This window comes from Pseudophryne corroboree (assembly GCF_028390025.1).
Source record: "Pseudophryne corroboree isolate aPseCor3 chromosome 2 unlocalized genomic scaffold, aPseCor3.hap2 SUPER_2_unloc_4, whole genome shotgun sequence".
Classification (NCBI taxonomy): Eukaryota; Metazoa; Chordata; class Amphibia; order Anura; family Myobatrachidae; genus Pseudophryne; species Pseudophryne corroboree.
Window position 1 is genome coordinate 241,528 of NW_026967491.1, and position 27,167 is coordinate 268,694.

At 47.2% G+C, this 27,167-nt stretch overlaps 1 protein-coding gene across 2 annotated transcripts; it reads left to right on the plus strand.

Moving 5' to 3' along the window:
- Positions 1–1,189: 1,189 nt before the first annotated feature.
- Positions 1,190–26,130, plus strand: LOC134983064 (ecto-ADP-ribosyltransferase 5-like). 2 transcript variants are annotated; one of them, XM_063948762.1, is made up of 6 exons: positions 1,191–1,514; positions 1,965–2,062; positions 4,901–5,022; positions 6,325–7,030; positions 20,321–20,353; positions 22,132–26,130. In XM_063948762.1, the coding sequence occupies exons 1-6, from the start codon at positions 1,351–1,353 to the stop codon at positions 22,137–22,139; spliced, it is 1,131 nt and encodes a 376-aa protein (XP_063804832.1). In that variant the 5' UTR covers positions 1,191–1,350; the 3' UTR covers positions 22,140–26,130. The 2 variants fall into 2 exon arrangements, with proteins under 2 accessions (XP_063804833.1, XP_063804832.1); XM_063948763.1 differs by lacking the exon at positions 20,321–20,353 and having other exon boundaries at positions 1,190–1,514.
- Positions 26,131–27,167: the final 1,037 nt, after the last annotated feature.

A 27,167-nucleotide genomic window follows, 5' to 3' on the forward strand; every position in this document is an offset into this window, starting at 1 on the left:
GTCCACAGCGGTGTTAAAACTCTGTGAAAATGGCCCAGCGGTCATTTTCACAGAGTTCTGCGCATGCGCAGTAGAGAAATCTCAGGCAAAATGGCCACCACGCCATTTTCCCGGAGATCTGCGCATGCGCAGTAGAGTCTTACCAGTCCCAGGATCCGTTGTCCTCTGCTTCCAGGAGGCTGACCGGCACCAGATATTGTTACTGTGCAGTGACCCCTGGTGCTGTGTAGTGAGCTGCCACTTTAATGCCGCACTCCCCGGCTCCTGGCACTGGTAAGAAATGTTTTGTACTATTTTTTTATTTTATTTACCAGTGATCAGCCATCAGACACACAGAGCTGATCACTCTGGCAAGGTCCCGCAAAGCGCTCTCTGCTGGGGGGCAGAGAAAGCTGGGCAAAAGGAAGCTTGTCGCAGTGCTGCCCTGTGATCTCGCCAGCCTGAGCGGGTGTAATTATCACAGGGCACACTGCGGTATTTTTCAAAAAGTAAATTTGGCCACATCGCATTTTCCACTATAAGTCTGGGAAATGCGATGTGGGTTACTAAAAAAATTATAATTAAGGGAATTCTCGAAAAAACTGCCCCAAATCATACTTGCCTACTCTCCCGGAATGGCCGGGAGGCTCCCGAAAATCGGGTGACCCTCCCGGCCCCCCGGAAGAGCAGGCAAGTCTCCCGGAATCAGGGGTCCCCCTGCCCGTCAGCCCACTTAATGTGTAAAGTGGGCGGTCCGGGCAGTTGATGACGCGATTCTTGCTGAATCGCGTCATCATAGCCACGCCCCCTGCAGTGTAATGCCGGGGATCGCGACATTACAGAGCGGGGGCGTGGCTTAAAGGATGTACCGTCAAAACTCCGCCCCGTCCCACCCCTGCTCCACCCCCGTCCCGCCTCCAGTCCACCTCCTCCCCACGCTACAGTCCTCCCCTGCCCCCTTGCTGAGCCGACCTGGCTGCTCTCTCCCGCAGAGAGCAGCCAGAATGTCGGCAAGTATGCCCCAAACGGCCTTATTACTTTCAGTGATACTAAAATTATGTGAACAGGGTGTGAAACCAGAAAACAGCCCTTTTCACATTATTTTAGTAAAAATAATGTTAATAAATAGATCCCTTAATCTTCAGCAGACAGGCAGAAAAGTCAGTTTGTCTCTGTGACAGGATTAGGCACTACGCCTGGGAGCAGAGCGCTCCGTAGCTGCTGGAGAGGAACATACTGTATTTAGGAGTCCCCTGAGTTACAGAACATTGCCTGCGGCCACTGTGTGTAATTGCTGGCAGTACTCTATGATCTGCCCGGTGTGCTCTCGGTGTAGACAGTGAAAGAGTTAAGTGACAGTACTACAGAGCGATGCGAGAGGCTACAGTATCGGTCTCCAGCAATCCACTTCCTCTCCAGTGTTATACAGGAACCCAGCAACTTCCCTGCAAGGCACAGGTCTCCCCCAACTTCTGGCGCAGGCCCCCAGACGCTGACGCTGGAAACCGAGCAGCTGACACTCAGCACAGCTGGCAGTGAGTGTGGGTGTCGCAGAATTGGGTGTGGAGGTGAAGTTTAGGGCGAGGATTAACACGCTGCACATATAAACACGCAGGCTGGTGGGGGCAGGGGGTGAGCACACTGTAACTCTATGCAGGGGGTGTAATATTATATATTACAGAGCACAGAACTCTCACAGGCAAATGCCCTGAGGTCTGGAAATGTTTTCCTAAATAGTTTTGTGTCATCATGGAGGGCTCACGTCTATAACTACATTGTTACTTAGGGCCTGGCGTACTAAACGTTGAAAAGTTATAAAGCGGAGAGAGATAAAGTAGCAGCCAATCAGCTCCATGTTACAGGCTGTGTTTGAAAAATGACAGGATCTGGTACTTTATCTCTCTCCACTTTATCACTTTTCAAGGCTCAGCATATCTCGGACAGGGGGGCTCAGTTCCTTATCGGTGCGATTTATCTTCCCGCAGACCATCGGTAATCTCCTCACAGAAGGGACCGTTTATAATGAATCTCCTGTTTCTCGCGTCCGTCATATTGTGCCCAGACATTGTGGGACACGCTGATGGTAAGACCACGATCAATACGTGATGTGCTGCCAACGTAGCCGATATTGCACGCAAGAATAAGCCTGGAAGTTTCGCTGGCAATTGGGACAGTTGGGGGGAGGTGTATCAACGTTTGGAGTGGGGGATAAAGTGGAGAGAAAGTATCAGCTCCTAACTGCCATATTACAGTGTTTGAAAAAAAAAAATGACAGGAGCTGATTGGTTGGTACGTTATCACCAAGCAATTTGTCACTCTCCAAGGCTTGATAAATCTGGGCCTATAACTCTATAAAGTTTATCTCCAAGCTTTGGTGCATCTCCCCTTCTGTCACAAACAGTCATAGGCTAAGCTTACCGCTATTTGCTAAATACAGAGGACATAACCCCGTAAGCGATAGCTAAAGGGATTATGACTCCACCTACTTTCTGGCCACAGCCAATCCCCTGCTGGCTGTGGGTATATAAGGCAGGAAGTCCGCACACCGAGTCAGAGGTTGGTGTTCATGCAGCCATGACTGCGCATTTCCATCAGCACCACTGCGCCTTTATACTAATACTGCAGCTGATGGGATTTGTACAGAGACGCTCTCCGGCTGCGGAGCTAATCTGCTACTTTGTGTGTTAGGAGGACGCACTATCGGCTGCACATTGGTCATGCAATTGAACATTGTCCCAGCCCTATGGAGGCCCGCTGCGTCTCTGTTTCCTGATTTTGTCGCTGCATCTCTGTTTACTGATTCTGTCGCTGCGTCTCTGTTTCCTGATTCTGTCGCTGCGTCTCTGTTTCCTGATTTTGTCGCTGCGTCTCTGTTTCCTGATTCTGTCGCTGCGTCTCTGTTTCCTGATTTTGTCGCTGCGTCTCTTTCCTGATTCTGTCGCTGCATCTCTGTTTCCTGATTCTGTCGCTGCGTCACTGTTTCCTGATTCTGTCGCTGCGTCTCTGTTTCCTGATTCTGTCGCTGCGTCTCTTTCCTGATTCTGTCGCTGCGTCTCTGTTTCCTGATTCTGTCGCTGCGTCACTGTTTCCTGATTCTGTCGCTGCGTCTCTGTTTCCTGATTCTGTCGCTGCGTCTCTTTCCTGATTCTGTCGCTGCGTCTCTGTTTCCTGATTCTGTCGCTGTGTCTCTGTTTCCTGATTCTGTCGCTGCGTCACTGTTTCCTGATTCTGTCGCTGCGTCTCTGTTTCCTGATTCTGTCGCTGCGTCTCTGTTTCCTGATTCTGTCGCTGCGTCTCTTTCCTGATTCTGTCGCTGCGTCTCTGTTTCCTGATTCTGTCGCTGCGTCTCTTTCCTGATTCTGTCGCTGCGTCTCTGTTTCCTGATTCTGTTGCTGCGTCTCTGTTTCCTGATTCTGTCGCTGCGTCTCTTTCCTGATTCTGTCGCTGCATCTCTGTTTCCTGATTCTGTCGCTGCGTCACTGTTTCCTGATTCTGTCGCTGCGTCTCTGTTTCCTGATTCTGTCGCTGCGTCTCTTTCCTGATTCTGTCGCTGCGTCTCTGTTTCCTGATTCTGTCGCTGCGTCTCTTTCCTGATTCTGTCGCTGCGTCTCTGTTTCCTGATTCTGTTGCTGCGTCTCTGTTTCCTGATTCTGTCGCTGCGTCTCTTTCCTGATTCTGTCGCTGCGTCTCTTTCCTGATTCTGTCGCTGCGTCTCTGTTTCCTGATTCTGTTGCTGCGTCTCTGTTTCCTGATTCTGTCGCTGTGTCTCTGTTTCCTGATTCTGTCGCTGCGTCTCTGTTTCCTGATTCTGTCGCTGCGTCTCTTTCCTGATTCTGTTGCTGCGTCTCTATTTCCTGATTCTGTCGCTGCGTCTCTGTTTCCTGATTCTGTCGCTGCGTCTCTGTTTCCTGATTCTGTCGCTGCGTCTCTTTCCTGATTCTGTCGCTGCGTCTCTCTTTCCTGATTTTGACGCTGCGTCTCTGTTTCCTGATTCTGTCGCTGCGTCACTGTTTCCTGATTCTGTCGCTGCGTCTCTGTTTCCTGATTCAGTCGCTGCGTCTCTGTTTCCTGATTCTGTCGCTGCGTCTCTTTCCTGATTCTGTCGCTGCGTCTCTGTTTCCTGATTCTGTCTCTGCGTCTCTGTTTCCTGATTCTGTCTCTGCGTCTCTGTTTCCTGATTCTGTCACTGCGTCTCTGTTTCCTGATTCTGTTGCTGCGTCTCTGTTTCCTGATTCTATTGCTGCGTCTCTTTCCTGATTCTGTTGCTGCGTCTCTGTTTCCTGATTCTGTTGCTGCGTCTCTGTTTCCTGATTCTGTTGCTGCGTCTCTGTTTCCTGATTCTGTTGCTGCGTCTCTGTTTCCTGATTCTGTCGCTGCTTCTCTGTTTCCTGATTCTATTGCTGCGTCTCTTTCCTGATTCTGTTGCTGCGTCTCTGTTTCCTGATTCTGTCGCTGCATCTCTGTTTCCTGATTCTGTTGCTGCGTCTCTGTTTCCTGATTCTGTCGCTGCTTCTCTGTTTCCTGATTCTTGCTGCAGAGCTGGGTCCTTCCACCGCTAGCGTTACCTTCTGGCCTCCTGACCTTCCTGGACACTCTCCTGTTTGCTGTTTGACCCAATCCCACACCATCATCTGACTATTCTGACCTGTCTCCCGGCCCAAGGGCTGGAATCTGAGTAGTACACAATATGGACGTAATGCCAATGTTCTTGTCCTATTTTTCACATGTGCAAAAATGTATGAAAACCGCCCTCCATCCCCCCCAGCGCACGCATTACGCAGAGCGTCACCAGATCTCTGTGTTCTATACTTAGCAGTACTTTATTAGGAGGGGCTGCTGCTCAGGGGTCAGTGTTATGTTCTCGTCCCTCAGGCTGATATTTGCCGGCCAGCGCCTGATTCTAATCTCTGACTGGTTACAGATTTCCCAGATCACTGTGATGCGGAAGATGGCGGTTATATAGCTGCTCCAAAGAGTCGCGCTGGAAAGAAAAGCAATACAGCAACACAGACACCGCTCCAGACCAACAGCTTGTGGCCGAAGGTAACGTATCACATAGCAATGCGGAAGCAGCTTCTGGAGGCGAAGGGTCATACAGTATGTATTAAAGAAATGCGATGGGGACATTCTAAACCAATTGGGGCTGCTTTTCCGACTGATAATGGGGGATCTCCGCTGCGCAGGGCCTGATCAACCAATAGGCTGATCAGGCTGCAGCCTGGGGGGGCGCAGCACCGGCACATAGACGCTTAGGCTCTACCTACTACTGGAAGACGCAGCGGTGGGAGGGTGGGGGGGGTCTCTGCAGATTCCATGCGGACGGCATGGAAGACGGTCCTTTAAAAATGGCAGCTGCCTTCTAGGAGACAGATGCTAGAGGTATTACTAGACCAATACCTAGCGCTACACGGAATGAGCATGTAACCCCCTGGCACTGAGCATGTAACCTCTATGGCAACGAGCATATGTAATCCCTGGCAACCAGCACGTAACCCCTGGCAACCAGCATGTAACCCCTGGCAACTAGCACGTAATCCCTGGCATCCAGCACGTAAGTAAGAAAAATTATAATTAAGGTACGGGGGGTGGTCACTTCTGTATTACCCTAGGGGGCGGCTGGACCCCTTAATCAGGCCCTGCTGCTGAGGCCCCCTGTACATACAAAACAGATATCTGAGAAATCAGTGACTCTTCTGCGGGACCCATCTGGTTACATAAGGAGAACCTGTGATGACTCCTTTTACATGTCTTCACTACAATTCCAGCGGCAGTGTTCAGGCCCGGTACTTGTGCATTGCACTATTATCACAATCATGGTGCAAATAAGCAGCAACTACTGTATGAAACTGAGCGGCCTAGTCGCATAATTAGTGGTGCAGCAACTGGGACAATTTGGTGCGACGTGAGAATTGATTGGTGGGCAGTATGGATGGTGTAGTGGTTAGCATTGCTGCCTCACTGCACTGAGGTCACAGGTTTCATTCATTCCCACCTAACTGCATGGAGTTTGTATATTCTCCCCGTGGTTATCTGCTGTCAAATTCTAGGTTTCTATTCTGTAAGGATACATCCATAATATTATGGGTTATTACACTACATTATCACATGGCTGGTAAGTGATACAGTTGGTTTCAGGCCACAAAAGTAGAACCAGGGACTTAATTCCAGATGCAGCTGCACCAAGTCTGTTTCACCAGGGAGCCTCCTGCATTATGTCCTAATACATTGACTAGTGGTAGGAAGTGGATGATGATGATGATGATGATGAGGATAGTAATAATAATAATAATAATGAAATGACAGTATGTTAATGAGCTTGATCTGTCACCGTCCTCTTCCCCATAGATGGAGTGCAATCTGCTGAATCTGGACTTAGTACCTAACGCGTTTGATGACCAGTACAAGGGGTGCTCAGAAATAATGGAGACAGACGTCATGCCTAAAGTCCTAACTCAGGAGAAGGCCTTGAGCTCTGTGTTTAACACGGCGTGGAATTGCGCCTCGGTGCAGTGGAACAAGGTGAAAGCAACCGTACATCTTCCTAGCGAATTTAGGGATGAATTTGGGATAGCAATCGCTGTCTACACCACAGACTGGCCGAAAGACAACCCAATCTATAAAGTATTTAATGGGAACGTCAGTCTGGCTGGAAGATCTAGAGGATACTACATGCAGAACTTCCACTTTAAGGCACTGCACTTCTATCTGACGAGAGCTCTGCAGGTGCTGAAGAAGAACTCTAGAAGACGGCACCGTGTCTACAGGGGGACGGAGGACTCTTACCACGTGTCAGAAGCCGTCTTGAGGTTCGGGAGGTTCACATCCTCCTCGCTGGACATAGAAGTAGCGAAAGAATATTACGAAGGATTGTTCTTCAACATCACAACTTGCTTTGGTGTCAACATCCACAAAATCTCTTCCTTCCCCAAAGAGCGGGAGATCTTGATCCCTGTGGCGGAGAAGTTCCATTATGTGGGGAAAGAAGGGAACATTTATATCCTGAACAGCACTTGTGAGCTGTGCAGCTACTTCAACTGCGCTTATTTAGGAGGTAGGTTACTATGTTATTCCCTGCGCTCTATGTATTGTGGATTATTATCATAAGAGGAGTGCACTAAGCCTTGGAGAGTGACTCATTGACTCATTTGCTAATGCTGGGCGTGGCGCTGGGCGTGGCTAGGAGCTCTGAGTCATAGAGTCACGGAGACCAGGCCTGCAAGTGTGGCGGTACGCTCGGGTACGGCGTACCGTTAAGAATCTAGCCCCCGGTACGCCGTACCCACGTGCCGACACTCACACACACCATAGCCGCCATTAGCGGCTATTACTGTAAAAGCCACAGATGTGCTCCTCCTCCCCTTCCCAGCCCACTGCTGTGTCAGGGAAGGAGAGGAGAGCACAGCGCGGTCCCATCCCTCAGTGCTGCTCAGTCAGACTCTGGTGGTCTTCGGCTGCGGCATGTATCTTCTCAAATGAGGCACCGATTCGTTAGCCAATCAGAGCTCGCGGACCGGCAGTCGCGGCTCCTGATTGGCTGCTAGTCCGCGAGCTCTGATTACCAAACGAACCGGTGCCTCATTTGAGAAGATACATGCCGCCGCTGAAGACCACCAGAGTCTGACTGAGCAGCACTGAGGGATGGGACCGTGCTGCGCTCTCCTCTCCTTCCCCCGACCCTGACACAGCAGCAGCGGGTGAGCAGTGGGAGGTGGGAGGGGTGGGGTGGGTGGGGCATATGTATAACTGGCATTGTGGGGCATATCTGGAACGGGGGCCATATGTATATATGTATATATGGCACTGTGGGGCATATGTATAACTGGCATTGTGGGGCATATCTGGCACTAGGGGCATATGTATATATGGCACTGTGGGGCATATGTATAACTGGCACTGGGGGCATATGTATATCTGGCATTGTGGGGCATATGTATATCTGACACTAGGGGCATATGTATATATGGCACTGGGGGCATATGTATATATGGCACTGTGGGACATACAGTATGTATTTCTGGCATTGTATTGCAAATGTATATATGGCACTGTGGGACATATGTATATCTGGCATTGTGGGGCATATGTATATCTGGCACTGTGGGGCATATGTATCACTGGCACTGTGGGGCATATGTATATCTGGCACTGTGGGGCATATGTATATCTGCCATTATGGGGCATATCTGGCACTGCGGAGCATATGTATAACTGGCACTGTGGGGCATATCTGGCACTGTGGGGCATATGTGTATCTGGCACTGTGGGGCATATGTATATCTGGCATTATGGGGCATATCTGGCACTGCGAAGCATATGTATAACTGTCACTGTGGGGCATATCTGGCACTGTGGGGCATATGTGTATCTCACACTTTGGGGCATATGTAAAAAATACATTTACCAAACATTGTCTTTATACCTAAATTATGTACACATAACATATTATTAACACACTAGGTCATTCATCGTGCCCTGCATCCGCTCTTCACGCCCTTGCATCGTACGCCCTTTGGTCATAAAATATTTAACCACTAACAACATTATGCTTGAAGGTAATACTCCATATAATACAAATACTGCCTACCTAAAGGACGTGCAGGGGTTAAGGGAGCACCTTGCGACGGCGTGAAGAGCGCCCGTAGGGCGCGATAAATCACCTAGTATTACATATTTAATTATTTTTTTTTTCATATATAAAGAGCGAGTGGATGAAGGTATTATGTAATAATTTACTGATAAATCAGTTTTTTTAATGGATGAAAGGGTTATGACCTGGGGACCATAGCAGCAATGTTATTTTAATTGTTGGTAGTCTATTGACTGATATATTTTGTGGATAGACGTGCCATGTCCATTTCTAATCATTGATCTTTAACTGTAAATATCTCATTTTCTTCTCAATGTAACACCTTCATCCACTCGCCTCTTCATTTACATTGTTATATACTGTAGAGATGAGCGGGTTCGGTTTCTCTGAATCCGAACCCGCCAGAACTTCATGTTTTTTTTCACGGGTCCGAGCGACTCGGATCTTCCCGCCTTGCTCGGTTAACCCGAGCGCGCCCGAACGTCATCATGACGCTGTCGGATTCTCGCGAGGCTCGGATTCTATCGCGAGACTCGGATTCTATATAAGGAGCCGCGCGTCGCCGCCATTTTTTCACACGTGCATTGAGATTGATAGGGAGAGGACGTGGCTGGCGTCCTCTCCGTTTAGAATAGATTAGAGAGACACTTGATTTACTAATTTTGGGGAGCATTAGGAGTACTCAGTACAGTGCAGAGTTTTGCTGATAGTGACCACCAGTTTTATTTATAATCCGTTCTCTGCCTGAAAAAAGCGATACACAGCACACAGTGACTCAGTCACATACCATATCTGTGTGCACTGCTCAGGCTCAGGCCAGTGTGCTGCATCATCTATTATCTATATATAATATTATATATATCTGTCTGACTGCTCAGCTCACACAGCTTATAATTGTGGGGGAGACTGGGGAGCACTACTGCAGTGCCAGTTATAGGTTATAGCAGGAGCCAGGAGTACATAATATATTATATAGTGAGTGACCACCAGACACACAGTGCAGTTTATTTAATATATCCGTTCTCTGCCTGAAAAAAGCGATACACACAGTGACTCAGTCAGTCACATACCATATCTGTGTGCACTGCTCAGGCTCAGGCCAGTGTGCTGCATCATCTATATATATTATATATCTGTCTGACTGCTCAGCTCACACAGCTTATAATTGTGGGGGAGACTGGGGAGCACTACTGCAGTGCCAGTTATAGGTTATAGCAGGAGCCAGGAGTGCATAATATTATATTAAAATTAAACAGTGCACACTTTTGCTGCAGGAGTGCCACTGCCAGTGTGACTAGTGACCAGTGACCTGACCACCAGTATATATAATATTAGTAGTATACTATCTCTTTATCAACCAGTCTATATATTAGCAGCAGACACAGTACAGTGCGGTAGTTCACGGCTGTGGCTACCTCTGTGTCGGCACTCGGCAGCCCGTCCATAATTGTATATACCACCTAACCGTGGTTTTTTTTTCTTTCTTTATACATACATACTAGTTACGAGTATACTATCTCTTTATCAACCAGTCTATATTAGCAGCAGACACAGTACAGTGCGGTAGTTCACGGCTGTGGCTACCTCTGTGTCGGCACTCGGCAGCCCGTCCATAATTGTATATACCACCTAACCGTGGTTTTTTTTTCTTTCTTTATACATACATACTAGTTACGAGTATACTATCTCTTTATCAACCAGTCTATATATTAGCAGCAGACACAGTACAGTGCGGTAGTTCACGGCTGTGGCTACCTCTGTGTCGGCACTCGGCAGCCCGTCCATAATTGTATATACCACCTAACCGTGGTTTTTTTTCCTTTCTTTATACATACATACTAGTTACGAGTATACTATCTCTTTATCAACCAGTCTATATTAGCAGCAGACACAGTACAGTGCGGTAGTTCACGGCTGTGGCTACCTCTGTGTCGGCACTCGGCAGCCCGTCCATAATTGTATATACCACCTAACCGTGGTTTTTTTTTCTTTCTTTATACATACATACTAGTTACGAGTATACTATCTCTTTATCAACCAGTCTATATATTAGCAGCAGACACAGTACAGTGCGGTAGTTCACGGCTGTGGCTACCTCTGTGTCGGCACTCGGCAGCCCGTCCATAATTGTATATACCACCTAACCGTGGTTTTTTTTTCTTTCTTTATACATACATACTAGTTACGAGTATACTATCTCTTTATCAACCAGTCTATATTAGCAGCAGACACAGTACAGTGCGGTAGTTCACGGCTGTGGCTACCTCTGTGTCGGCACTCGGCAGCCCGTCCATAATTGTATATACCACCTAACCGTGGTTTTTTTTTCTTTCTTTATACATACATACTAGTTACGAGTATACTATCTCTTTATCAACCAGTCTATATATTAGCAGCAGACACAGTACAGTGCGGTAGTTCACGGCTGTGGCTACCTCTGTGTCGGCACTCGGCAGCCCGTCCATAATTGTATATACCACCTAACCGTGGTTTTTTTTTCTTTCTTTTTACATACATACTAGTTACGAGTATACTATCTCTTTATCAACCAGTCTATATTAGCAGCAGACACAGTACAGTGCGGTAGTTCACGGCTGTGGCTACCTCTGTGTCGGCACTCGGCAGCCCGTCCATAATTGTATATACCACCTAACCGTGGTTTTTTTTTCTTTCTTTATACATACATACTAGTTACGAGTATACTATCTCTTTATCAACCAGTCTATATTAGCAGCAGACACAGTACAGTGCGGTAGTTCACGGCTGTGGCTACCTCTGTGTCGGCACTCGGCAGCCCGTCCATAATTGTATATACCACCTAACCGTGGTTTTTTTTTCTTTCTTTATACATACATACTAGTTACGAGTATACTATCTCTTTATCAACCAGTCTATATTAGCAGCAGACACAGTACAGTGCGGTAGTTCACGGCTGTGGCTACCTCTGTGTCGGCACTCGGCAGCCCGTCCATAATTGTATATACCACCTAACCGTGGTTTTTTTTTCTTTCTTTATACATACATACTAGTTACGAGTATACTATCTCTTTATCAACCAGTCTATATATTAGCAGCAGACACAGTACAGTGCGGTAGTTCACGGCTGTGGCTACCTCTGTGTCGGCACTCGGCAGCCCGTCCATAATTGTATATACCACCTAACCGTGGTTTTTTTTTCTTTCTTTATACATACATACTAGTTACGAGTATACTATCTCTTTATCAACCAGTCTATATATTAGCAGCAGACACAGTACAGTGCGGTAGTTCACGGCTGTGGCTACCTCTGTGTCGGCACTCGGCAGCCCGTCCATAATTGTATACTAGTATCCAATCCATCCATCTCCATTGTTTACCTGAGGTGCCTTTTAGTTGTGCCTATTAAAATATGGAGAACAAAAATGTTGAGGTTCCAAAATTAGGGAAAGATCAAGATCCACTTCCACCTCGTGCTGAAGCTGCTGCCACTAGTCATGGCCGAGACGATGAAATGCCAGCAACGTCGTCTGCCAAGGCCGATGCCCAATGTCATAGTACAGAGCATGTCAAATCCAAAACACCAAATATCAGTAAAAAAAGGACTCCAAAACCTAAAATAAAATTGTCGGAGGAGAAGCGTAAACTTGCCAATATGCCATTTACCACACGGAGTGGCAAGGAACGGCTGAGGCCCTGGCCTATGTTCATGGCTAGTGGTTCAGCTTCACATGAGGATGGAAGCACTCAGCCTCTCGCTAGAAAAATGAAAAGACTCAAGCTGGCAAAAGCAGCACAGCAAAGAACTGTGCATTCTTCGAAATCCCAAATCCACAAGGAGAGTCCAATTGTGTCGGTTGCGATGCCTGACCTTCCCAACACTGGACGTGAAGAGCATGCGCCTTCCACCATTTGCACGCCCCCTGCAAGTGCTGGAAGGAGCACCCGCAGTCCAGTTCCTGATAGTCAGATTGAAGATGTCAGTGTTGAAGTACACCAGGATGAGGATATGGGTGTTGCTGGCGCTGGGGAGGAAATTGACCAGGAGGATTCTGATGGTGAGGTGGTTTGTTTAAGTCAGGCACCCGGGGAGACACCTGTTGTCCGTGGGAGGAATATGGCCGTTGACATGCCAGGTGAAAATACCAAAAAAATCAGCTCTTCGGTGTGGAGGTATTTCACCAGAAATGCGGACAACAGGTGTCAAGCCGTGTGTTCCCTTTGTCAAGCTGTAATAAGTAGGGGTAAGGACGTTAACCACCTCGGAACATCCTCCCTTATACGTCACCTGCAGCGCATTCATAATAAGTCAGTGACAAGTTCAAAAACTTTGGGTGACAGCGGAAGCAGTCCACTGACCAGTAAATCCCTTCCTCTTGTAACCAAGCTCACGCAAACCACCCCACCAACTCCCTCAGTGTCAATTTCCTCCTTCCCCAGGAATGCCAATAGTCCTGCAGGCCATGTCACTGGCAATTCTGACGAGTCCTCTCCTGCCTGGGATTCCTCCGATGCATCCTTGCGTGTAACGCCTACTGCTGCTGGCGCTGCTGTTGTTGCCGCTGGGAGTCGATGGTCATCCCAGAGGGGAAGTCGTAAGCCCACTTGTACTACTTCCAGTAAGCAATTGACTGTTCAACAGTCCTTTGCGAGGAAGATGAAATATCACAGCAGTCATCCTACTGCAAAGCGGATAACTGAGGCCTTGGCATCCTGGGTGGTGAGAAACGTGGTTCCGGTATCCATCATTACTGCAGAGCCAACTAGAGACTTGTTGGAGGTACTGTGTCCCCGGTACCAAATACCATCTAGGTTCCATTTCTCTAGGCAGGCGATACCGAAAATGTACACAGACCTCAGAAAAAGAGTCACCAGTGTCCTAAAAAATGCAGCTGTACCCAATGTCCACTTAACCACGGACATGTGGACAAGTGGAGCAGGGCAGGGTCAGGACTATATGACTGTGACAGCCCACTGGGTAGATGTATGGACTCCCGCCGCAAGAACAGCAGCGGCGGCACCAGTAGCAGCATCTCGCAAACGCCAACTCTTTCCTAGGCAGGCTACGCTTTGTATCACCGGTTTCCAGAATACGCACACAGCTGAAAACCTCTTACGGCAACTGAGGAAGATCATCGCGGAATGGCTTACCCCAATTGGACTCTCCTGTGGATTTGTGGCATCGGACAACGCCAGCAATATTGTGTGTGCATTAAATATGGGCAAATTCCAGCACGTCCCATGTTTTGCACATACCTTGAATTTGGTGGTGCAGAATTTTTTAAAAAACGACAGGGGCGTGCAAGAGATGCTGTCGGTGGCCAGAAGAATTGCGGGACACTATCGGCGTACAGGCACCATGTACAGAAGACTGGAGCACCACCAAAAACTACTGAACCTGCCCTGCCATCATCTGAAGCAAGAAGTGGTAACGAGGTGGAATTCAACCCTCTATATGCTTCAGAGGTTGGAGGAGCAGCAAAAGGCCATTCAAGCCTATACAATTGAGCACGATATAGTAGGTGGAATGCACCTGTCTCAGGCGCAGTGGAGAATGATTTCAACGTTGTGCAAGGTTCTGATGCCCTTTGAACTTGCCACACGTGAAGTCAGTTCAGACACTGCCAGCCTGAGTCAGGTCATTCCCCTCATCAGGCTTTTGCAGAAGAAGCTGGAGGCATTGAAGAAGGAGCTAAAAGGGAGCGATTCCGCTAGGCATGTGGGACTTGTGGATGCAGCCCTTAATTCGCTTAACAAGGATTCACGGGTGGTCAATCTGTTGAAATCAGAGCACTACATTTTGGCCACCGTGCTCGATCCTAGATTTAAAGCCTACCTTGGATCTCTCTTTCCGGCAGACACAGGTCTGCTGGGGTTGAAAGACCTGCTGGTGACAAAATTGTCAAGTCAAGCGGAACGCGACCTGTCAACATCTCCTCCTTCACATTCTCCCGCAACTGGGGGTGCGAGGAAAAGGCTCAGAATTCCGAGCCCACCCGCTGGCGGTGATGCAGGGCAGTCTGGAGCGACTGCTGATGCTGACATCTGGTCCGGACTGAAGGACCTGACAACGATTACGGACATGTCGTCTACTGTCACTGCATATGATTCTCTCAACATTGATAGAATGGTGGAGGATTATATGAGTGACCGCATCCAAGTAGGCACGTCACACAGTCCGTACTTATACTGGCAGGAAAAAGAGGCAATTTGGAGGCCCTTGCACAAACTGGCTTTATTCTACCTAAGTTGCCCTCCCACAAGTGTGTACTCCGAAAGAGTGTTTAGTGCCGCCGCTCACCTTGTCAGCAATCGGCGTACGAGGTTACATCCAGAAAATGTGGAGAAGATGATGTTCATTAAAATGAATTATAATCAATTCCTCCGCGGAGACATTGACCAGCAGCAATTGCCTCCACAAAGTACACAGGGAGCTGAGATGGTGGATTCCAGTGGGGACGAATTGATAATCTGTGAGGAGGGGGATGTACACGGTGATATATCGGAGGGTGAAGATGAGGTGGACATCTTGCCTCTGTAGAGCCAGTTTGTGCAAGGAGAGATTAATTGCTTCTTTTTTTGGGGGGGTCCAAACCAACCCGTCATATCAGTCACAGTCGTGTGGCAGACCCTGTCACTGAAATGATGGGTTGGTTAAAGTGTGCATGTCCTGTTTTGTTTATACAACATAAGGGTGGGTGGGAGGGCCCAAGGACAATTCCATCTTGCACCTCTTTTTTCTTTTCTTTTTCTTTGCATCATGTGCTGATTGGGGAGGGTTTTTTGGAAGGGACATCCTGCGTGACACTGCAGTGCCACTCCTAGATGGGCCCGGTGTTTGTGTCGGCCACTAGGATCGCTAATCTTACTCACACAGTCAGCTACCTCATTGCGCCTCTTTTTTTCTTTGCGTCATGTGCTGTTTGGGGAGGGTTTTTTGGAAGGGACATCCTGCGTGACACTGCAGTGCCACTCCTAGATGGGCCCGGTGTTTGTGTCGGCCACTAGGGTCGCTAATCTTACTCACACAGCTACCTCATTGCGCCTCTTTTTTTCTTTGCGTCATGTGCTGTTTGGGGAGGGTTTTTTGGAAGGGACATCCTGCGTGACACTGCAGTGCCACTCCTAGATGGGCCCGGTGTTTGTGTCGGCCACTAGGGTCGCTAATCTTACTCACACAGCTACCTCATTGCGCCTCTTTTTTTCTTTGCGTCATGTGCTGTTTGGGGAGGGTTTTTTGGAAGGGCCATCCTGCGTGACACTGCAGTGCCACTCCTAGATGGGCCCGGTGTTTGTGTCGGCCACTAGGGTCGCTAATCTTACTCACACAGCTACCTCATTGCGCCTCTTTTTTTCTTTGCGTCATGTGCTGTTTGGGGAGGGTTTTTTGGAAGGGACATCCTGCGTGACACTGCAGTGCCACTCCTAGATGGGCCCGGTGTTTGTGTCGGCCACTAGGGTCGCTTATCTTACTCACACAGCGACCTCGGTGCAAATTTTAGGACTAAAAATAATATTGTGAGGTGTGAGGTATTCAGAATAGACTGAAAATGAGTGTAAATTATGGTTTTTGAGGTTAATAATACTTTGGGATCAAAATGACCCCCAAATTCTATGATTTAAGCTGTTTTTTAGTGTTTTTTGAAAAAAACACCCGAATCCAAAACACACCCGAATCCGACAAAAAAAATTCGGTGAGGTTTTGCCAAAACGCGTTCGAACCCAAAACACGGCCGCGGAACCGAACCCAAAACCAAAACACAAAACCCGAAAAATTTCAGGCGCTCATCTCTAATATACTGTAGGTATGCTTTTGTACGGTCAGATAGGCATATACTGTAGGTATGCTCTTGTATGGTCAGATAGGCTAATGGCGCTGTACAGGATCGTGCTGGGGCTGATTCAAGTTGCTTCCAACTTCGCTTTAGATGTATCTTAGGATCAATCAGTGACGTGCGGTGAGGTAAATGCCTGGGGAGGCACTGGCTAAACTGAGCAACAGCACATGTATATATACAGCAATGGGGAAGTTATTTCCCGTTACAGCCAGAGGTTTCCTAGAACATAGTTGCCTACCCTCCCTCATTCTGCAGGAGACTCCCTGAAATAGTAGCAATCTCCCTCACTCCCGGAATAGCCCCTCAATCTCCCTGAAAAAAAGAGAAATCAGAGATACATACATTCAAATGGGATCATCAGTGCCATTTCCCTGTATTGGTTATAAGGCACAGTGGCCCTCATTCCGAGTTGTTCGCTCGCAAGCTGCTTTTAGCAGCTTTGCACACGCTAAGCCGCCGCCTACTGGGAGTGAATCTTAGCTTATCAAAATTGCGAACGAAAGATTAGCAGAATTGCGAATAGACACTTCTTAGTAGTTTCTGAGTAGCTCCAGACTTACTCGGCATCTGCGATCAGTTCAGTGCTTGTCGTTCCTGGTTTGACGTCACAAACACACCCAGCGTTCGTCCAGACACTCCTCCGTTTCTCCAGCCACTCCCGCGTTTTTCCCAGAAACGGTAGCGTTTTTTCCCACAAGCCTCTAAAACGGCCAGTTTCCGCCCAGAAACACCCACTTCCTGTCAATCACACTCCGATCGCCTGAGCGAAGAAAAAGCCGTGAGTAAAATTCCTAACTGCATAGCAAATTTACTTGGCGCAGTCGCAGTGCGACCATTGCGCATGCGCACTAAGCGGAAAATCGCTGCAATGCGAAGAAAATTACCGAGCGAACAACTCGGAATGAGGGCCAATGATCCCTATGGCTACATGCTTTGTAAATGTTTCTTGTGGCCACTTACAGTATGTGGAACCTCTTGTAAAACACAATACACCAAAAAATCCTGAAAAATCTCAGTGTCTTTTCTTCAACAAGTAGATCTTACTAACTTTGGGGCTCATTTACATTTGGATGTAAGTTATTTTCATGACACGCCTCTCTGATGTAGCAGTTCACGCCCGCGCTGATAGGGGTTACTTTCACAATCTCCCTGAAATGCTTTTTCAAAGGTAGGTAAGTATGTCCTAGAAGCTATGACAGGAGGTGTTATACTAGGGGCCTTATTCAGCATTATTGCAGTTTTGCTGAAATAGCAAAACTGCGGCTGCTATCACTTTAATGCTGGGGGCCACCCAGCACAGGTCAAACTCCACCCAACATGCTAAAGGTGGGCACCGATGTGATCGCAATTCAATTGTGCAGAATGCAACTCTGAATAAGTGAAGCCACCCTGCCTCCACATGGCTGCAAGTGCTCTACGAGCTGAACTTGCAGCAGCTCCCAAATCCTCTGCCCTTCCCCCGGAATCAGTGCCTGGCTTGTGCAGGAGCTATAAAAAGACCCCTGTGCAATAAAAATAAAACCATGACAGAATGACAGCACTATTTGTGGAATTAATAGGGCATTAATTGTAATGTTTAATGTTTATGACTCTTTTAGGGTCTTGGCAATTAAAAAAAAAGGCCATCATCCTAAAGTATTCTATTAATCTACATCTACTATTGTTTCATTTATTGCCCCCTCTGTACAGTTTGTTCACATGTCCCTGCACTTACTGTACTTGCAGCAGTAGATGGCTATACCACTATCACCCACTTCAGTGTAAAGAGACACAGAACCATTGTACCCCAGGGAAATGGATACCTAGCAACAGTGCCGTAACTAGACATTTTAGCGCTGTGTGCAAGAAACGGCATCGGAGCCCCCCACCCCTCTATGCAAAACAGGGGCAGTGCGTGCCGTAGGCGCGCGCAAAAAATATAGGGGCGTGGCCACAAAATAATACCAATTCAAATAACGGTGCACAGTAGTCTCCATTATTCAAATTACGCCGCACAGTAGCACCACTACACCAGGTAGAGCCCCTTTTACACCTTACGGTGGACAGATTCCCCTTTTTACACATTACGGCAGACCGCGTGCCCTTTTTACACATTACGGCAGACAGCGTCCCCTTTTTTTACACATTACGGCAGTGTCCCCTTTTTTTACACATTACGGCAGACAGCGTCCCCTTTTCACACATTACAGCAGTCAGCGTCCCCTTTTTACACATTACGGCAGACAGCGTCCCCTTTTTACAGATTACGGCAGACAGCGTCCCCTTTTTACACATTACGGCAGACAGTGTCCCCTTTTTACACATTACGGCAGACAGCGTCCCATTTTTACACATAATGGCAGACAGCGTCCCCTTTTTACACATAACGGCAGACAGCGTCCCCTTTTTTACACATAACGGCAGAAAGCGTCCCCTTTTTACACATAACGGCAGACAGCGTCCCCTTTTTACACATAACGGCTGACAGTGTCCCATTTTTACACATTATGGCAGACAGCGTACCCTTTTTACACATAACGGCAGACAGCGTCCCATTTTTACACATAACGGCTGACAGTGTCCCATTTTTACACATTATGGCAGACAGCGTACCCTTTTTACACATAACGGCAGACAGCGTCCCCTTTTTACACATAACGGCAGACAGCGTCCCCTTTTTACACATAACGGCTGACAGTGTCCCATTTTTTACACATTATGGCAGACAGTCCCCCTTTTTACACATAACGGTAGACAGCGTCCCCTTTTTACACATAACGGCAGACAGCGTCCCCTTTTTACACATTATGGCAGACAGCGTCCCCTTTTTACACATAACGGCAGACAGCGTCCCCTTTTTACACATAACGGCAGACAGCGTCCCCTTTTTACACATAACGGCAGACAGCGTCCCCCTTTTTACACATAACGGCAGACAGCATACACTTTTTACACATTACGGTAGACAGCGTCCCCATTTTACACATTAAGGCAGCTGGTGAATGATTACGCTGTCCGTCGGCTGCTGCTGTGTTGTGCATCGAACTAGGAAGTGGTGGGAGGAGGGCTGCATTATCTCAGAGGTAATGAAGGACGGACTCTGCTAGTGGGGGCATTTGTTTAATTCGTCCCCCCCCCTTAGTAAGAATATACTATGCCATAAATGCATCTGGCCGGGGGGGGGGGGGGCGGGGGGCAGGGCATCTGACTCTCTGCCCATTTGTTCCAGCCCACCCCCTGCCACTGTCCAATGATTGACAGGGGTGTGCCATGATGTGAGCTAAAGGCCCAGCCCCTGTCAATGAGGCAATTGTGCTGGTGCCGCTTTCCACTAGTATTTCAATGGGCTTTTCCAGCCCGCAATTTGGCCACGCCCCCTGCCCACCCCCCTCTTCAGACACTTTATTATTGTTACTGGGAGGCAGTGCTCTCGCTGCCTCCCATAGAGATTTAGCTGCATTGTCAAGTTAAAAAATGATTAAAATAATACAAAGTAGTGTTATTAGTATCTTCTTTGTATTATTGTAATAATTATGACAGGGGAGGCACTGCCTCCCCTGCTTAACCCTGAGATCCATAGCATTGCTTATTGGAAGCGTATGCAATTTGTGCGTCACTGCGGCGTTCGTACATAAGCTAAGTGGTCTGTAGTCGCAGGGAACATGTAGGCGGAACTTCCGGCGGTGTATATGATGTATCATTTTTGACAGATCTCTTGCACCAGGTAGTATAGGTCTGGAGCAGAATCATGGTGCTGATTGTGAAGGTGGCTACTTCAGATTGCGGACGGATGATGGCGGTGAGGCCGCGCAGAGGCGTGCTACTCTAAATACAGAGGATGTACAGTATGCAGTGTGGCCGACCCTTGTCTATCTGCCCCTCTGCCCCATCATGCTGAGAGCAAGGAGGTGACATTGTGAAAACTAAAATGAACTCATTTCCATTATTAATTGTCTTTCAGAGGAAAAGCGCAGCGTTCCGGAATGCAGTACCGGTAAGAACCATCACCCTTTGTAGTCATGTGTCACTCTGTCTGCATTAAACTGCAAATGCCACTTTTGTGTAATAATAATAAGTAAATTATACTATCAGATCCAGTGGCGTACGTTTGTCCCAGTTGCCCGGAACCAAGAAAAATATTGGTGCCCCCCCTATATGTCATCCGTAAGCCAATAAGATGCCGTTTTGAGATCGGAGTAAAACCGAACCTGCTCATCTCTAATTCTCACTAAATGAAGCTACTACAAAACCCATTGCAACTAGGCAGGTCTATGTAGGGGTCCAGCCACACACTACATAGATCTGCCCAGTCACTCACAATGCTGATTAAAGAAGCTGAAGGCTGCATAAGCCTGAAGCCATATAAGAGTCCAATTTTGTGTGATTGGTTGTTGATGACTAAGCAGTTGCTAGGCAGATCAGTGTTCTTGGGTAGTTTCCTATAGGATCATAGGGCTGTCCATCAAAGTTTAAGGGGTTGGTCTTGGAAGAATATATAAACCATGATCATATGACTCAGCTTCCTCTTGCCATTTTGGAATGCCCTCCCGCCCGCCCTGACCATAATTTTATTTTTATTTTCCTACATCTTGTTTTTCTCGGTGGGCTCTTGACAGCCAGACTGGTGGGAAGTCGCTACCAACCAGCGGTCAGATGGGCATAAGTGGTCATTGTGGGGCACCCTCTTTAGAAGGACGGCAGATGTGTCCTTCTCTTGCGGTTGGACATTAAGACGTTCCCCTGCGGGAACCGAACGTTTGCCAGAGAAAAGAGTGGTGAGTCCTGCACAATGCGGGTTATGCAGGAAGGAGGCGGGGTCTGGGTACTCCCCTCCTTGGTGGTTGGATTTCATCCAATGGACTGGAGCTGGTGTCTGGTAGCGACTGGTCCTGTTGCCATCCTCCAATATAAAATCAATTCAATTACAATTATAGTTTAAAGAACAGGTCAGCGATCAATAAATATCGTCTGGCCTTTAACTACAGCTAACGTGTCCGTGTCGTTATTTTAGTGGTGTCGTTATTTTAGTGATAAGCTAGCTTAAAGAAGTGTTTATGTCAATCGCAATAAAATTATGGGCGCCTTATTTCTCTGACAATTAATTTGCAGGTGTCATATCCAGGATTAGAACCCACAACCTATTACACTGGAAGCATGCACCTTACTGATGGAGATATTTCCTCTTGCATAGGAAGTGTGAGAATTCTAACTCTATGAAGTTACTTGTAATTGTCAGAGAAATAACTTCATATAGTTAGAATTCTCATGCTTCCTTTATAGGAGCAAATAGCTTCATCAGTAAGGTGTCTGCTTCCAGTGTATCTATAATAAAGAGGGTGTGATTTGTAAGGTGCAGTGACTAGTGGGGAAGTCAGCTACAGAAGAGATAGTGGCTGCTGTCAATTAACTTAATTGATTAATGTCGCTGAACACACGGAACAGGAGGAGAGGTGCCCCCCTTCAAAGCAGGAGCCCGGCGGCAGCTGACTCCGTTGCCTCCCAGAGTTCTGCCTCTGATCAGATCTACATTGCATTATAAGAATAAAGCAGTCCAGTATTTGTGGGCAACCTACAAAAGCATACGGTATTTACCCTACACGCAGAAAATTGTATAATAGTATTTGCCCCCCTTCCATTGCAACATGGTTTGGTCCAGACTCCAGACACAGAGTTACTGCATGTTTGCTTTACTACAAATTCTAACTGAGCTGTGAAATGTCCAAGTTTATGAGTGAGGAGGTGACTGATTGGGTGTAACTTGTGTTTTCTCAGCTATCTGAAGAGACTGTTCCACCTTGGACCTGGTGAGTTGTCCACACTGCTCTCTGCTGGCCAGTACAAGTTCTGTGTATACTGCAGTATGACTCTGGGACCAGATACGTGGATGAGTCCTCCGGATCCTGATATCTCAGAAACAGATGAGACTTGGCTTCATAGCTGTACCCCCCTCCCAGTGCAACCAGACCACCAGGGACAGAGCAGAATCACTTTCTCCGACCAGTGCTGGATTTACTATAGTGCAACATTGGTGGTCATCCAGGGGGCACCGCATCACCAGCATTAAGGCACTGTGATATAATGTGAACTGAGGGTTCTGTGGGGGCATGAAGTGAACTGGGGGCACTTCACTGTGCGGCTCAAAACATTTGCGGTGCTGGGAGTAGTTACACGTTGTACTTTCTTCATAACATCACCAGAATATCATACTGTAAATTTTATTGGCAGGGTCCCAAGTTAGTTGCCCCGAGACCCCCACAAACCTTACTCCTGATTTATATGCTGTGAGTTTCCCGTCCTGAGTGTCGGACGGCAGGCGGGAAGAGAAGACAAAGCTGATATTTAGCAATTTAACAGGAGATGGTAACACCATAAGGATTCATCAGGAGTGCAAAGAAGAGTAACGCTATACTGAAAGCTGGACTCTGTACTGTACGCTGGTCACTAAGGCCTGAATTTACCAGGGATTGGGCTGCATACTGTACACCAGTCACCAGGGATTGGGCTGCATACTGTACACTGGTCACCAGGGATTGGGCTGCATACTGTACACTGGTCACCAGGGATTGGGCTGCATACTGTACACTGGTCACCAGGGATTGGGCTGCATACTGTACACTGGTCACCAGGGATTGGGCTGCATACTGTACACTGGTCACCAGGGATTGGGCTGCATACTGTACACCGGTCACCAGGGATTGGGCTGCATACTGTACACTGGTCACCAGGGATTGGGCTGCATACTGTACACTGGTCACCAGGGATTGGGCTGCATACTGTACACCGGTCACCAGGGATTGGGCTGCATACTGTACACTGGTCACCAGGGATTGGGCTGCATACTGTACACTGGTCACCAGGGATTGGGCTGCATACTGTACACGGGTCACCAAGGATTGGGCTGCATACTCTACACTGGTCACCAGGGATTGGGCTGCATACTGTACACGGGTCACCAGAGATTGGGCTGCATACTGTACACTGGTCACCAGGGATTGGGCTGCATACTGTACACTGGTCACCAGGGATTGGGCTGCATAGTGTACACTGGTCACCAGGGATTGGGCTGTATACAGTACACCGGTCACCAGGGATTGGGCTGCATACTGTACACCGGTCACCAGGGATTGGGCTGCATAGTGTACACTGGTCACCAGGGATTGGGCTGTATACTGTACACTGGTCACCAGGGATTGGGCTGTATACTGTACACTGGTCACCAGGGATTGGGCTGCATACTGTACACTGGTCACCAGGGATTGGGCTGTATACTGTACACCGGTAACCAGGGATTGGGCTGCATACTGTACACTGGTCACCAGGGATTGGGCTGCATACTGTACACTGGTCACCAGGGATTGGGCTGCATACTGTACACCGGTCACCAGGGATTGGGCTGCATACTGTACACTGGTCACCAGGTATTGGGCTGTATACTGTACACTAGTTACCAGGTATTGGGCTGTATACTGTACACTGGTCACCAGGGATTGGGCTGCATACTGTACACTGGTCACCAGGTATTGGGCTGTATACTGTACACTAGTTACCAGGTATTGGGCTGTATACTGTACACTGGTCACCAGGGATTGGGCTGTGTACTGTACACTGGTCACATAGGATTGGGCGACATACTGAACACTGGTCACCAGGGACTGGACTCCATACTGTACGCTGATCACCAAGGACTATATTTACCAGGGATTGGGCTGTGTACTGTACACCAGTCACTAAGGACTGGACTCACCAGGGATTGGGGTGTATGCTGTACACTGGTCACCAGGGATTGGGCTGTGTACTGTACACCAGTCACTAAGGACTGGACTCACCAGGGATTGGAGTGTATGCTGTACACTGATTACCAGGGATTGGGGTAATTGCTGTGCACTGATCACCAGGGATTGGGGTAATTGCTGTGCACTGATCACCAGGGATTGTCCTGTATACTGTTCACTGATCACCAGGGATTGTGCTAACCTATATATGAATAACAGTACATAATTTCATGAGTGTGATAGCGACATGAAAGATGACATGATCAACTATAAAACTAGTGATTCTTAAATCGCACGTCAATTGTGAATAGACTTCATATATATTTCTAGAATTTTTGGAGCCCTTAGGTATTATAGAAATACTAGTTTTCTATCAAAATAGATAACATATTGTTATGCTGTTTGATTCTGTTTATAATATGAGTTATTTTTTAGGCATATTGCTGATTGTTTACCACCTGCTGTGTTAGGAACCAGGCACTCACCCTCACTTCATTTACATGCAGCACCAGACAAAAGGCTTTGTTTGGGAATGTCCGGTCAGTTAATTGTAGTTTCCTGTTGACAGAATTCCATAATTGAATGTACATTGTAATTGATACTACACTAGAACCCTTCTCAGGTTTCTGAGTGGAATTAACATCCTATTAATCTGTGTGTGGCAGACGTATAACCTAACATCAAAAGAAAAACACAACTCGCAATATGTTGTAATATGCACATATCTCAACACAGATCTTGTCTCTGTTATCTGATGCCATGTCTGTGGCATCAATAATTCTGATCCCTCCACTGTAGGGATAGTGAAAGCCGTTTCTGTTCACCAGAATGGCATCCTCTTGGATACACTATCCTGACAGGGGTTGCTTAATAAAAGCTTCATCTCTTACTGGGGCTGAGTCACACGCTGCTGCAGCCATTTTAACATATTTTGCTGTAGTCCCGTCCGCAACTTTATACTCACGCTAACATCAGCCCTTCCACCGGTGTACATCCTGGCACAATCATCTAGTTTGATGCATCTTTATACACCACCATTAGTTGCACCATGGCAACTTGCAGCAAACCCATGATACATGCAGATTATCCGTTAACGTATGGCCTCCTTTACAGGGGATTAAACGGCTGAGTTTACAATCAGTCAGACCACCCCCTCATGACACTCCCATAGGACTGTGCAACTGTGTAGTGAGATTTACTAAGCTCCAGAACACATGCAGATCATTGCAGAACTTGGCCTCAGTAGCTAACTCCTATAGCTTACAGATGGCACAATTTCCCAGGAGAGGGATCAGTAGGTTGCTCGTACCTGCGCAGTCTGATGACAACACATGCGCAGTAGCTCCGGGGTCCTGAAGTGGAAAGTACAGAGATCATATCAGTGTTCGCTGGTACAGAATGCAGGGACGGGCTCCGATTCCTGTGTGTGTTTCTTCATACGTCCCGATGATACATCACTACTTATTGCCGCAATAAGCACCTGCCATCAGTCAGCAGTTGGTTAACGAGTCGACTTGTTAAAATTCAACATGTTTTTCCCCTGATGCAAAGTTACTGCCCTTTTATTTGTTTTGCTCTCAAATCAGAATCAGCTGCATAATGAAGGGGGGTAAAAAGGTAAAAGTCAGTATTCAGCGACCATGATCTAACGTGACGATTACTGAGGGACTAATAGTCCAGAGGGACTAAACATCCAAAGCAGGATCTACAAATTGATTACAAAGGAATAGGGAGTATAGGGATTTTGGCTCAGGTAAAGGAGTAGGCACTAGGCGGCACTCATGTTGCACAGTGGCCAGTGATAAGACCTCCCTCTGTTAGATAGGTAAATAGATGTTGGTCAAAAAATTTTTGTGAAGAAGTCCTTCGTGGCACTTCTAGTTAGACGGTTGCTGCCTTCTCAGTCCACTAATGAACCTATCCCAGAGGGTTCGAAGATTATAGAGAAAAGATCTGTGGTTGTGTGGACTAGATGGCGTTCAAGTGGTGAAGGTGATACGGAGGGAAAAAAGCCGTTATACATAGCTTATAGTTGATGTCTGAAGAGTTCTGCCTCTGGCGATCGGACAGGATGCTCCAGCGTGCGTAAAAAGTATATATAGAATATAATGTGTAGTAGAGTCTTTTTAACAAGAGATAGATAGATAGATAGATAGATAGATAGATAGATAGATAGATAGATAGATAGATAGATAGATAGATAGATAGATAGATAAATATGTAAATGTCCACAGGTACTATGGTAATGTTAGTGACTTTACACTCGTGATATGAGTGGTCAATTAGGGACATAAATCTCAAACAATAGAAGGCTGGCATAGACACACCTTACTTACACAAACAACGGTATGAGAAAACCCATAAAGGTATCTTTGTGGATCCTAGACGGACCATGTGGACAAATAGTGCAGGGATTTCAAGGACAAGATATTCTTGATATGCAGAGGGTAGGTAATTTCGTACCTAACACTCACACCCTAACACTCACACCCTTTTCCGTTGACCGTTCACATTGTTAGTAGGGTATGTCATAGAACAGTACCCCATAATAATACTCCGTGAGGTCATTACGATACTACACATCTTGTGTTTTATGTCATATTCTTTCACATATTTCTGAGTGTCCGATTGAATCATCGCACCAGTGTGAGAGGATCAATGCAGTTTGCTCGCCGTTCAAAGAAACCGCTACATGAGGATCATATCAGCTTTCATTGTGAGTATTAGGTACGCAATTACCTACCCACTATATATCAAGAATATCTTGTCCTTGAAATCCCTGCACTATTTGTCCACATAGTCCGGCTAGGATCCAGAGAGATACCTTTATGGGTTTTCTCATACCGTTGTTTGTGTAAGTAAGGTGTGTCTATGCCAGCCTTCTATTGTTTGAGATTTACGTCCCTAATTGACCACTCATATCACGAGTGTAAAGTCACTAACATTACCATAGTACCTGTGGACAATTATGTATCTATCTATCTAACTATCTATCTATCTATCTATCTATCTATCTATCTATCTATCTATCTATCT

Coding starts and splice junctions, on each gene's coding strand:
- LOC134983064 (XM_063948762.1), top strand. CDS start 1,351: ATGCGAGAGGCTACAGTATCGGTCTCCAGCAATCCACTTCCTCTCCAG. Junction 2,063..4,900: donor CATTGTGGGACACGCTGATG/GTAAGACCACGA, acceptor GACTGGTTACAG/ATTTCCCAGATCACTGTGAT. Junction 7,031..20,320: donor CAACTGCGCTTATTTAGGAG/GTAGGTTACTAT, acceptor ATTGTCTTTCAG/AGGAAAAGCGCAGCGTTCCG.